Source organism: Pleurodeles waltl, chromosome 7, assembly GCF_031143425.1.
Source record: "Pleurodeles waltl isolate 20211129_DDA chromosome 7, aPleWal1.hap1.20221129, whole genome shotgun sequence".
NCBI lineage: Eukaryota > Metazoa > Chordata > Amphibia > Caudata > Salamandridae > Pleurodeles > Pleurodeles waltl.
In genome coordinates, this window is record NC_090446.1 from 907,803,677 (window position 1) to 907,817,731 (window position 14,055).

A 14,055-nucleotide genomic window follows, 5' to 3' on the forward strand; every position below is an offset into this window, starting at 1 on the left:
CTATGTTGTCGAGGCTTGTGCGGAGTGTGTGGTGGCAGACAGTGTCAAAAGCTGTGGAGAGATCTAGGAGGATGAGTGCGACGGTCTCGCCTTTGTCGACTTTGGTCCTGATGTCGTCAGTGCATGCGATGAGGGCGGTTTCTGTGCTGTGGTTCTTGCGGAACCCAGATTGAGAGGGGTCAAGGGTGTTGGTTGCTTCGAGGAAGTGGGATAGGCGGGTGTTGACTACTTTCTCTGCAGCCTTGTCGGGGAAAGGGAGGAGGGAGATGGGGCGGTAGTTGGAGAGGATCTCCGGGTCGGCTTTTTTTTTTTTTAGGAGAGCGGTAATTTCAGCGTGCTTCCAGGGGTCTGGGTAGGTGGCGGAGTTGAAAGAGGAGTTGATTATGTTGTAGAGTATGAGGGCGATGGTGGGGCTAGCTTTGTTGTAGATGCGGTGTGGACAGGGGTTGGAGGGGGAACCGGAGTGGATGGAGTTCATGGTTTTTTTGGTTTCTTTGTGTGTGGTAGGGGTCCATGTGGATAGTGTGGTGAGGGGGTCTTGAGTGGGGGTTGAGTTGGGTGAGTGAGGGGTATGTGTGGTGGGTGTGTGTGATATGAAGCTGTTGTGGATGTCCAGGATTTTGTGGAGGAAGTGGTTGGAAAGGGCGTCACATAGGGGCTGTGTGTGTGTGGGGTCTATGTTGCTGACTTTGGGTTTGGCAAGTTCATTGATGAACTTGAGATATTGAGGGTGCTCCCATTTAGGCCTGAGTACCTGAAAACAGGTGACATGTGGTTGACTCTGTTCAGAAGCCCAGGCATATTTGAAGCATGCATCAGTGTTCTACAGGACAGCAGGGTGCTGACCTCGAGATGAAATAGGTGATACGATTTTCTGAAAAGAATTGTTAAGCTGAGCAGGTTCCTAGTATTGTTGGATATGATAAGAGCTCGTAATCCAGTCACAGTCCCGTCCCTGCTGCTGTGTGTTATAAATGTTAGCAGCACATGAAAAGAAGAGGGCATTGAAAACTCGAGCATGTTATTGCTAGCTCACCTCTGCTTTTGCTGTAGTTTCATAATTAGGACATAAAGTCCTACAGAGCATCAGCTGACAAGTTCAGAAGGGGTTAGGGGTGAAGTGACTCTACAGGATGAATGAATGGATGGGGGGTGAATGAATGCCGTATGAAATGAATGAATGTCGTATGAAATGAATGAATGATTGAATGAGTGGCACATGTGGCTTCTTCATGAATGAAAATATAATGTCTGGCACTTCATGGCTGATGGGTAGGTGGTTCAGAGATAAGAGCGGATGGTTTTTAAGTCGCTTTCAGAGCACCGTGGTAGAAATGCTCCATTTATGAGGCAGGATCCCCTGCCACAGGTAGTGATTTCCACTTGGAAGTGAGCCATGTATTCTGAGACCCCGAAGACAGAAGAGACCCCCAGCACTGCCACTGAGACAGAACATAATTCACTCCCAAGTGCTCCATGTTCCTAATGTCCCTGCCGTCATTTAAGCGCTGTTACACTACAGATGAACTTATCCTAGAGTTTCTTATTGGCCCAGAAAAAGGACACTAGTATGCAACCTACAGCGAGGATGTCTAATTGGGTGTGCTTGGTGTTCCTTAGTACCCGTGGCAGTAGCATACTCCTCCACAATGCACAGTTGGGACACTACACTTGAGGCAGCATGAGAGTGCATTGAACTTGGATTTACCCCATGACCCCTGGTGCTCTATGGGAGTTGAGTTCTTTACACACAGATCCAGAGATCAGTCAGAAATGCTCCCTAAATTCTGATCCCACTGTGCATGCTGGTCAGCAACGGCTATAATATGACAATTTTTAGGAAGGGGCAAAACCCAAGGTGAAAGAGCAAAAAAATACTTTACATCAATAGTTAGTTACATGGGAACAACCTAGAATCCTAGAGGAAAGATCTAAGGTTTGCCAGGCTTTTATTATCTAAAATGGTGAATGAGATGTTTTCTTCGACAGAAACCTAAGAAATATTTCAATTTAAGTAAGGCTTGCTATGCTACAATGTGGGATTTCACCTTTCTTCTGTAATTCACTTCCAAATCTTGAGAGTTCGGCTGCAGAGTTCAAAAGCTGTAAAAACTGTTGTTGGGAAAATGAATTGGTCACAATTATTCAATGGTTAAATTACCTCACTGGCTTCTGTCTGTCCAGCTGAAGATGGCAGGACCTGCTGGTCAAGTCTCACTTTCCTAAGATAAAAATAATTTGTGAAGCTGTTGACAAGAGACAACCCAATCACCAGCTTGTGGCTTATTGAAAAGTTTCATTCATCCAAAGAAAATGGCATAATGTAATAAAAGACTTGTGGCTCTAAAGCGCAGGAATAGGTTTGCATGATGCCTTTCTCAATTTAAGTCCTTGGGTCTTTTATGGCCATTTAAAATAAGGAATGGTGAATTTCATGTTCATCTCCCTCGGCAGACCACAAGCGGGTCTCAGCAAACTTCTGTATTTCCCTGAGCCACGTTGAAGCACTTCTATACATAAAGTCTCACCCTGAATAAGGCTGACATGTAAAGAACATTGACTGAAACCTTGTCAGTATTTTACCAAACTGGCAAACTGTACTGGCATTTATCACCTGAAATGAAGAATAAAACATAATATTGTTGCTAGCATCTATCTTCGATTTCATGTTTTAACAATCACAAATTTCCTGAATTGGAGGTAACACACTTCCAAATGGAGTTGAGGGTTGAGGCTGTTTCAAAGTTTCTGACACTGCATCCTCACAGGTCTTCCACTGTACTGTGGTATAATTCTGTAGGATGAAGGCAGCTGAAGATAATTAAAAGGTCCCAACGAAATCATGTGGTATATAGGTTTCTAAAGGTAGTCAGGACCTTTGACCCCGTAGCTCTTTACATAATGCACAGTGCTTTGAACGGGTCATGAATTCCTCCTGGAGATGTTTCAGAGCAGGTTTGATAAAGAACCATTTACTTAGTTACAGCATATTCTGGCTTCTGTTGTTGCATCTTTGTGGTCTATCAATGAGTAGCCTATAGGGGCCAGTGTTGGGGACGTTGCAGCAGTCCAAATGGACCCTGATCCAAACACATGTGCACTCCATGAGGAGGCCATTTTCAAGGAGAAAGGTATATTTTCCAGTTAAGGGGGAGCTGGAAATTAGTTTCCCCAGCTAGTACTTTCATTTAAAGAGTGAAGTTAAGTTCTCAGTTGAAAATGTGAAAACTATTACTCAAAGGATGACTGAAGATACTGAGAGACAGGAAGAGAGGGTGGGATGGATGAGAGGAAATAGAAGAAAGAACAATAAAGATATGTCCTGTTCTAGAGGGCTTAAGCCTACCAAAAGCCACCGAATAATGGGGTATGAGAGAGGAAACCTCAAGGAAGAGACTCTGATGGAAGATTGAGAGTACAGATGTGAGATCTGAGGGGATACAAAAAAGGGAACAAGGAAATATATCAGCATTTTTATTGAAAGAAGTTTAAAGAAGGAGACAACTTTATTTAAATAATATTGAAGGGTGTCCCATATCTCTTAGAAGAATAGGATGGCTCCCCAGCTTTTTCAAGTCACCCCAACACCCCGCAATCACAACCAAAAAGATCTCCCCTGGTATCTGTTTCAGTCTCCCTCCCCCCTCTCTCTCCAGGGTGAGGCTGGCCTATAAGAAAGTGCCCAATGGGCTGGTCGGACAGATCAGTGTGTGGGCCAGTTTGTTAGCAGTTTATAGGTGTGTTATTTATGGCCAGGTGGGCATTTTTAATGTTGATTTCCCTGATATTACCACAAACATTGATGGGAGCAAACACAAATGCATGCAGTTTCTCCGACCTTGCAAAATACCAATACAGTGTGTCTTTATGAGTTTAAACTGGCCTGATTTGCAAATATGGGCCACTTTTTTCACTAATGAGGGTGCACTTTTATTTTGGTGCTGGGCCTATTTTTTATCCCAGTCTGACCCTTTCTCTACTTCTCTTTCGTGCACAGCAAGGACCTGGTTATGGGAGTGAAGGAGGAGGATGGGGCTTCGACACCATGAATTGTGCACCACAGCACAACAGCAGAAGTTCCACACTGCGATGCAAAGCATATTCACTAGTGCATCTATCAAAGCTTCACCAAAGAAGAGGTGTGCACTAAGAAGCAGGGGTGGTTGGGCATTATATTGGGACCTGCCTGTAAAGGGAACTGCACCTTAGCAGAGGTTTGGCATGGTGATACGGATCTCAAGGTGTACTACATCAGTGGGTTAAACTGAACTGTATAAGTATAGGTTCTCAGGGCCTCATTTACAAGGACATTGCGCCACTGTTGCGTTTTTTTGTTTTACGCAACGGTGGAGCAAGCAGAGCTCCACATTTACAAACTGACTCATTGGGCCTAATGTGTCAGTTTGTAAAGCCTTGCATCACATTATACTTGCGCCAAGTATAATGTATGCAAGGTAGGCGTTTACACAGGAAAAGCCGCACAGAACTGACGCAGTGAAATATGCTGCATTCTGCGACTTCACTGTGTCAGAATGTTACTGCCTTCTCAGAGCAGGTGTAAAACTGACCCAGGGCTTGTCTCAATGGGGATGTCCGGACATTGCTGAAGTAGCGTTATTTTTTTTATGCTAGTCCCGCAATATGTGAGTTTAGCACCACAGATGTGTCAGAATTTCTGATGCATCTGTGAAAACGTGCGCCATGGAGCTCTGTATTTTTAATACAGCTCATCTATGGCGTTGTTAGAGGGTCACAGGGCAGCTCAAGAAAACTGACGCATTGGAGTCGACGTGTCAGATTCTTGTAAATGAGGCCCTCAGTACCTGCCAGCACCTGCCCATTTAAAGCACAGGATACACAAATACTATATTGTGTACTGCCCGACAGATACTGGACTCAGTCCTCAGTGATGGGTGGGCCTGGTGAGGGCTATGCTCTTGTGAGAACTCCTCGATGAAGTACGGTGCTGGACACAGTTGATAGTTGACCCATGGGTGGCATAAGCACTCCAGTAATGACTTATAGCATGCTAGAGCCTTCCGAATCTCCTAGCATCACACCCAACAGACCAACACAAATTGCTGACCTGTTTCCTGCCAGACATAGTTATCAATTCCAGAACTCCCCATTAATCACAATGACATGCCCCATCAAGGAACGTGGTACTACTTTACCGCCATCTCCGTTCCTTCCTGCAATGACCATTCCTCCTGACGGCTTACCTGTTTGCTGGACTCTCCACTTGCACCCCTCTGTTCATCCCTGCTTTTCACCCCCTCCACCCAGTGTCTATCTACGCCGCCACTGTGTATTAATGTAGCCGCGAGACGCTTAATAATACCCACCCCTTACTGTGGTACAGCTCACACACGTGCTGTGGTACAACTCATGCTGTTGTTCAGCTATACCTCGTACAGCTCATACTACTGAACAGCTGCACCTCCCAAGCATCACAACACCTACACGTGCTGTGGTGCAGCTCATACTGCGGCTCACGTGCACCCCCAAAGCATCATATCATCTGCCCGTGTTGTGGTACAGCGTATACTGCTGTTCGGCTATATCTCGTACAGCTCACACTGCTGTATAGCTCTACCTCCGAAGCATCATATCACCCACCCGTGCTGTGGTACAGCTCACACTGCTGTTCGGCTATGCCTCGTACAGCTCACACTGCTGTACAGCTGCACCCCCAAAAGCAACCGTGCTGTGGTACAGCTCATTTTTGGGGTTCAGCTATACCTCCCAAGCATCATACCACCCACCCGTGCCCGTGGTACAGCCTATAATGGGGTTCAGCTGTACCCCCAAGCATCATACCACCATCCCGTGCTGTGGTACAGCTCACACCCGTGCTGTGGTACAGCGCATACTGCTGTTCGGTTGTACCTCCTAAATCTCACACTGCTGTACAGCTGCACCTCCCAAGCATCGTACCGCCCACCCGTGCTGTGGTATAGCTCACGTCCGTGCTGTGGTACAGCTCATTCTGCTGTTCGGTTATACCTCGTACAGCTCACACTGCTGTACAGCTGCACCCCCCAAGCGTCATATCACCTGCCCGTGCTGTGGGGTACTAATGGACCAGCCAGTCATCATAGTGTCCGAGTGGGATATGAATGTGTCATCGACCCTACTCCACCAGTCTCTGCTGTGGCGTACTACCCATTGTTGTATGAGGGTATCCTTCCCCTGTAGAATAATGCCCACTCCGTGTTGTGGTTCCAGCCACTGCACACCCCCAGCAACATAGTATCCACCCCTGTTGTGACGCACTAATGTACCCATCTACCCGACCCTGGCTCCCACATCAAAGTGACCAGAACAGTGGTGCGGACCAGTGCCCTATGTACTGTCCAGTGCGGTGCAGCTCCTATTGCTGCACCCCGGACTTAAATCCCTCCTTCTTTGTTAGGCCTGTGGTAACCCGAAGACCTCTTGCTGTGTATATTCACCGAAAGAGGGCTTTAGAACCATCCTGCTTCCACCATTGGCTTCTTTGGGCCCGTGCCCTTCAGTCATTGGCTGCTTTCAGTGTTACTCGACGTCATTGAACCCTCGCATGGAGTATCTTTTGAACATCTCGCATCAGGAGCGATTCTGTGTGCTATGTAGTGATTAACAGGTTGTTATCGGGGTGGTTAGTATGGTCTTACACCGTATTCTCAGCCTGTTCCCTCCAACAGGCCTACTCGTTAACATCGACGAGCTTCCTTGGCCCTCAATGCACTATGTCGACTTCACTGAACATTCTCGAGTGTGCCCTGGTCCTTGGGTCTCGGGGTCCCAAGGAGAAGGCTGTACTAGTACAAATTCAGTGCCACGGAGAAGTGTGGCGAAGGCCCCGGCGCAGTACTGCCGCTCCCTGCTGGAGCCTCGCGCCTCCACCGGCTGCTCGTGCCCTCCTGGCTGCACGCGCGATTCTTCAGCGCGTGCTCTCTGCTGTTCCATCCATTCTCCCCATGTCCCTATGTACCCTGCACCGCTCCGCTGTTCAGCGTGTCCGCACTGTCGCTCTGTGCACTTTCTCCATCGCACCCAATGATCTCGTGTCCTTTATATTGTGGTTTCCCTTGTGTTCCGTGTACTCTCTCTGTTCCTCTGTGCATCCGCGTTACTGGTTTGCACTTTCTGTACGTTTTTTAATGCTTCTTCTCTACTGGTCCTCGTGTTTTCTAGTTTGCCTCTACTATCCCATGCAATCTCTCGTGTTTCCAAGTGTTCTCTCATCTGATCCGAGCATTACCTTGGATGCTCCAAGTTTACGATTTTATTTTGTATACTTCTTATGATCTTCCATGCACACTCTCATCTTCCATGCACTGCTTTAGCTCCAATATCCCACGCAATCCTTATGTCCGTGTGTACCGATACTTGTTGCATGTGCCTCTCTTTCTAGTTCAACACATGCTCTATGTTCTTTCCTGCCTCCTTTCTACTGTTACTTGCATCCATTCTATTGTCCCACGGGTTCTTTCTACTGTTCTATCCATCCTTTCTATTGTTCCAAGCTCCCTTTCTACTGTTCCATGCATCCTTGCAGTAGGGAATTCATTTTTTCGCATTGCCCCTGTTTTTCTTCTATGGTGGGCACTGCTGGTATTTTGACTCTGCACATTGAGAAACCACTTGCTGGCTTTCCAGGGCATGTGTTTTCTTTATAGTGACTATTCAATTTCTCAGCAACAGGTGCACAATTTGCTCCTCCTTTGCAGATGAGAGCAGCAAATGGACTGGTTTCCCTTTCCTCAACCTCACAGGACCTGAAAAAGAGGAAATAAAGGAGGGTGGCCAATTTACAAGGATGGCTGGTGGATAAAAAGAGTGAATCCCGAAAGGTACTGGGCAGGCAAGGATTAGAGCGGGGAAAATATATATTTTCATTTTGTCATCCATTGAAACCTAGGATCAGAAGTTACCAAGCTAGTTTATGTGTAACCAGCCTTGGTATTCAATAGGGGGAAACCAACGTAAATGGGCTCACATAAGGGCAGCCAACGTTTTACTGGTGCAAACATTCAAGGGGCTTGGAGTTACCACTGAGATAGCCATGTCCTCACCATAAAGGAGAGGCTGACATATATTGTAGGGGTGCAGAATTACAACAGGGTGTTCGTCCCCCACCTCAGATAGGTGATATAATCTTTGTTATTACAGTGAGAAGGATTGGATTGGACAGGAGACAGGGATGCAACCGCTGCCTGTTTTTTGCTTGAAAAACACACAATCTCTGAAAGCGTGGGGGTGAAGGTTGTGTGGTGCTGAATAGTTACTGAGAACAGAGTGGAACGAAGCTGGAAGCCAAAAGAGACAGACAGCCTCACACAGGTTTGCATGGTGAGGGACTTGGGAGCCGATCAAATCTGTTTGTATTGTGGATGGAAGTGTGACCCACCCTTACCAAGACTTGTGGGTTTTAGTCTACAAAGAGTTCAATTTCCTGCACTTGACTCACCCAGGCGACCATCAAACAGCACCCGAGGACTTTTCTTTTGAAGCCTACCAGTCATACCTGATGTGGCACGCCACACCAGGTATGACTGGTCTGCTTCGTTTTTGGACCTAGGGTGTGAGTGACAAAACTACCTTAAGCTCAAGGTAATATGGCATCTGGAAAGAGGACTCTACTGAAGACTTCTGGGTCACCCTCAAGCAGTGCTTCATTTGAGCCAGTGATTGCCAATGGGGCCCACCGGCACTCTTTTTGGGAACTGGAAGTTATTTCTCCTCATCAAATATTTACTGAGAGCAGGAGATGGAAAAACAACAAAGGGGAAAGAATGAGGAAAAGAAAGATGAAAAATGTTGCAAATGGAGTCAGCAGGGACCTGCAGGAGTAAGTTAAAAAGGTAGAAATGTCCGATACTGGATTAAAGAGGCATGAGGTAGATTCAAGACTATGTAGCCTTGGTATTCAGCATGCCAATGTTTAACAGCACTGGGCATGGGCTTCTGAGCAGAGCTTTGGGCACTAGCACTCCTATTTTGACAAATTAAGTATTGACAACAAGGACTGGGCTAGCAGTGGAGAAGAGGAGGAGGGGGGCACTGTTGACTGACTGACTGAGAAAGACCAGAGAGACTGTCTGCTGTGGCGCAGTGAGCCAGAGACATCACTATAAGAACTCTGTGAAGTGTAGAAATTGTAAATTGCGCCTGTCTTCACAAGACGACTGACTCTGATGCAGCCCCTCTGGTTCAACTAAAGGCTAGAGGCCACCTGGAGCTGGGCGCCATGTTCTGTTACTTAGGAGAGAATAATCCTCTACTGGCCCCTTGTCAGTACGGCACAGGCACTTTCATTGACTGTCCATGCAGAATGAAGGAACCACGTGGAATAGAATTGTCATTAGAAGAAGCTATAACCTTCCAGTGACTGATCTAATTTTTGCCGTTTTGGTCTTATTTTAATCATAAAAATATTTTTGATTTTACTAAAATGGTATGGGGGCCTTAATGAAGGGTTTCTTGGTGTAGATTTTGTGCTGGTATTGTTAGCCCTTAACATATATTCAGTGAAGCTGCTTTCAGAGGCGGTGACTCCATTATAGCGGAGGAGCGCCAACCCACTAAATTACCCCCAGAAACCCAGGAAATGAAAAAATAAAATGGTAATAAAGTTAATTTATTACCAATTCATTCTTTGTCAAACTGTCCTGAACCACGTCCCAGGGTGGGGTGGGGCCTGCTGTGTGGCAGCAGTGGTGGGCAGGGCTGCATGTGCACTAGTTTATAGTGCGCATGTCACTTTGGCTAGCCATCTGGCGACAGCCAGCCTGACATGCACACTATCAACCTCTCAACCCAGCAGTCCAAGGCAGCTGGTTTGAAAGCATGCACAAGCCTCCAGTGTCCGGGGAGTGCAGAAAGAGGCCTCTCCCTCCAGTCCTGGCGCTGCTCTCATGCTGGGTAACAGCATGAGAGCAGCGCCAGAAAAGGTTAAGGGAGTTAGCCTGGGCCCTGGACTTGACGTAACAGAAGAAGAGGACGGGAGCAGAGGACATGTCTGCAGGCAGGATGGTAAGTACATTTTTATTTATTTTATTTGTTTACATTTTATCACCCTCCCATCACCTGTTTGCCTGCCCCTCCTTTCACTGTAGTTGCCAGCCACCACTGGTTGCTTTCTGTCAGAGAGGTGTGGGTTGAGGTCAGCAAGTCTCACTGGCTCCATCCCACTCTGTGACGAATGAGCGACTTCTGCCTCCCAGGTCAGCCAATGAGAGAAGGCAGCAATCCCAACTCTCCTGGGGCCTCTGAGAGTTTCCTCTAGAGCAGCTTTATGGCAGATCGATTTTGTTTTTTTAATATTTGGTGCGTGCGTTTGCGCATGTATACATGTATGAGCTTGTTGTGAGTGAGTTTTATGAATGGGTGTGCGTTTGGTGTGTGCGTGCTTGTGAATGAATGGGTGTGAGTAAGTAATTGCATGTGCGTGCATGTTTGGCCCACCCGCCCACCTCCCTGCCAAAACTACCAGCTGTCACTGGTTCCAAACATTCTTTCTATTATTCCATGCGTAGTTTATTTTGCTTTATGCTTTCTTTCTATTGCCTCAGGCATTCTTTCTGTTGCTCCACGTATTCTTTTATTGTCCAATGCGTCCTTTCTATTGTTCTATACGTTTTCTAGTGTTCCAATCATGCTTTCTATTGTTCCATGCATCCTTTCTATTGTTCTATGTTTCGTTTTTGTAGTCCTGTTTTCCTTTCTATTGCTCCATGCATCCATTCTTCTGTCCCATGCGTTCTTTCTGTTGTTCAACGGACTCGTTCCATTATTCCACGCATTCTGTGTATTGCTCCAGGCACTCTCGTTTGTCCCATGCATCCTTTCGATTATTCCACGCATTCTTTACATTGCAGCGCGTGCTTCCCGGATGTCACGTGTGCTCTCGGTGGATACGACCGGGTATGCTCTTATGCAGCTGTGTCCGACGGATGCTGTGACATTGCCTCGCAATTGCGCGCGGGCCTCCGACAACCCCGTGGCCTGAGGCGCGAACACTACGAGGTAAATGCGCGGCTGATAAGCTGCGGCTCAAGGGATGGATTTATGGAGAGCAAACTGCAGTACCTGGGGGCTTGTAAAAATGCACCTTCCGGCTCCGGAGGAGAAGGAATTAGGGAACGAACGTCTTTATTGTCTAACTCCTAGTCTCCGTACGCCCTCCACTCACCCAGGTTTGAGTTTCCTCGTCCTGACATTTTTGATCCATTCCTTCCAGGGCACGATGGGGTTGCGAGCACGCGCCCTGTACACCGCACCGGCAGCTTTGCATGAATCTGCCATATTTGCATTTGTGCATTTCTCTGCTTTACGAAACAAATTATGTGCCGTTGAGTAACCAAAAATAGCGATTAAGACACTTTGCTCCAGGGCGTGTGGCTCCCTCCGATCCCTGGCTTTGACAGGTGCAGGATGCAAATCTTGCTGCGCAGAGACGTGGCACGGGCCCGAGCTCCCTGCAGGGGCACCTGGCACGGACAGGTACCCACCACACAAAGTATAACCTGCGAAGGGTTGTTTTTTAAACCCCCACGTGGAAGCGCCCTCTGGTGGTTGAACTTCAGGCGGTGGCAACTAGACCACAATTTTAATCGCAGCGTTTCCCCTTCAGTAAGTGTGAGTGATCCTCGGCTAGACTCGCTGTGTTCCGGTCACTGCAGGGTGCTGAGCAGAGAAGCGCGAGCACGAGCAAACACCTGGGCACCGGTATCACTGTGCGCCCACCTGCTCTGCCCCGTAATGTTGGATTTACGACTCACAGTGTGACCTTAGGACCTCTCACCTACTCTTTAAGATGACATATTTGTGAAGCTCTCACGCTCAGGTGTGAATTTCTAAGCACTGCAACCAGCAACTCGTAATAACTCGGTGCACTGTTTATTGCCCTCCGGAGGACGAGTCTCAACCTAGCCGGGACGGGGGGGAAGGTATATTTGTACAACCACATGGGGGTATTATAAGTTGGGGGTATTATTTTATTTAGTAATGCGCTTTAGCAAAAAATGAAATGAATAAAGTTTTTTTTCACAGTTGGTGCTTCCTTGCCATTCATTTGGGTTCCGTGTAAAGGGAGGACCGACCAATCAGTCCAGGGAGGTGGTCGCCAGGGGTGGCAGAAGAAGTTGTCCAGAGGCAGCCGGTAAGAGCGCTAAGAGGGTTAATGCACCCAAGCTGGATATGGAGTACACCCTCCCAAGGACGATGTAAGTATTGTCGAATTCGAAAAGGGCGATTTCTGACACTCCAGCGCTTGCACAGCACAGCGGACGATTAAGCGCTGTATGAACTTGTCGGTCTGTTGCATGTGCGCCGCCGCAGGGCAGCAGCGCAGTTGACAGATGCTTCGTTACCCTTGGACGCGAGGTCTTCCGTAGGCATCTGATCTTCAGACTCAGCATCCTTCGAAGAAGTCCATCCCGCTCGCCCATCTCTGCCCCAATTCGCAACATCCACCGCTGCTGTCGCCAGCGAGAGGCGTCCCTATTGGAATGTGCGCAGACCTGGGGCTCCGGAGTGCAGAGCGCTAGAAGGGTCACCGGTCACTTCCCGAACCCCTAACACTGGTTGAGCCTCCCCGCTGGCGAGGGTGCCATCCCCGCACGTTCCCAAACAAGTATGTTTACAAAAAAGATTCATACTCTTGGAAACCAGTATACGACAGCTGCGATTCTCAAACTCTCGCAGCGTCGACGGACATCTCACCGCAGGCAAGGCTCAAGAGCGTCTGCTGCGGCCTCGTGGCACATAAGCGAGGGCACTCGCTCCCCCACAGACTGCCAGCTCGCCAGAAGCATGGGCAATGTTTGGCTGCTGAGAGAAGCTGCCCGCGAAGTACTATCCTCGCTCAGCTGGCTTCTCGAGTCCTGGCTCAATCTCTTGTCGCAGTCACCCCACCCCTCCCATCACACACATTCTGCTTCCCCGGAGCAGCCTTGTTCCGCGGGCTGCTCCATTTCTGCAGTGGTCTGTGTGTAATCTGCAGGTGTGAATCCTGCAGTGGTCCACCAACCCATAGGGGATGATATATAGAGCCCTGACGCTATCTCCTCAGCAGCACGGCGACGTTGTATAATAACCTCATGAAATCGCGCCTTTTCTGACAGGCATTCGAACCAGGTTCAAGCTCACTACCTTATAGTCCGCAACGGCTGACCAGAAACACCGTCCGTGATTTATCCCAGCGCACCCCCTCCTCATAAGTGTCCCCCCGCCCCCAGTACACTGAAGCCGGATCGAGATTACCTGAATGCATAATAATAAATGCATGAGTTCCAATGAGTGCTAAATAGATAAAGCTATTTACAAGCCCCACAGATGAAATTCAGTTTCTGGGATACTAATGGCAATTACCAACTTCTGGACGGGGGTACATGCGGACGCTGCACCCCCAGAAACCCACATTGCGCTTTGCAGCCCGTCCCTTGCATCCATGGCATTCCGTATGAAGATGCTCCCAACTTACTTGCCCAGTTCTTCGAATAGCTGGTATTCCTCGCTGAAGCGGGTGCAGGTGATGGTAGCCATGGCTGGCACAGGTGCGGACGGGTGCTGGGGCGCTCTGGGTGCTTCCCTGCCCTCTGTCTTCCTCACTGGTCACCTCTTGCCCTCTCGCTCCCTTTCTTTGCCCGTGCTCTACGCAGAGGTGAGCTAGGACGAGTCGCCTGAGTGACAACCCTACGGATAATGAAGAGGGCGAAATCTGCTGCCAGCCTCTCTTGCCTTCGTCAGTATCTCGTTCCCAATGGCAACCACCTCTGAAACGCCCTGTCTCTGTTGCCAGGGCAACCGTTTCCCAAACACCTGCCCCTGCTGCCAGGGGCTTGTTCGCGCCTTTCTTCGGTTGCCCTGACAACTACATCTGGGCTTCTAAATTAGACTAGTCTTTTTTACTACCCTTGCATTTATTTTTCTGTTACAAATTCCTAGATGCATTTTAGTAGTTGAATACAAAACCATAAACATACCGATGGATGTGACACGCGTGTTCTCATGGCAACTGTAGTTTTCATTTCGCGAGATGGTCCCTAAGACAGGAGGCTGTTGCCA

At 48.2% G+C, this 14,055-nt stretch overlaps 1 protein-coding gene across 4 annotated transcripts in view; it reads right to left on the reverse strand.

The window, feature by feature from the left end:
- The window catches only part of CAMK2A (calcium/calmodulin dependent protein kinase II alpha), a 448,541-nt gene extending 434,800 nt beyond the window's left edge, over nucleotides 1-13,741 (reverse strand). For 2 of the 4 annotated variants that reach the window (XM_069199538.1, XM_069199536.1), the window contains exon 1: nucleotides 13,472-13,697. In XM_069199538.1, coding sequence (XP_069055639.1) covers nucleotides 13,472-13,533 — 62 coding nt within the window. In that variant the 5' untranslated portion in view covers nucleotides 13,534-13,697. Of the gene's footprint in view, nucleotides 1-13,471 lie in introns of all 4 variants that reach the window. The other 2 variants (XM_069199537.1, XM_069199539.1) reach the window with 2 other exon arrangements.
- Nucleotides 13,742-14,055: the final 314 nt, after the last annotated feature.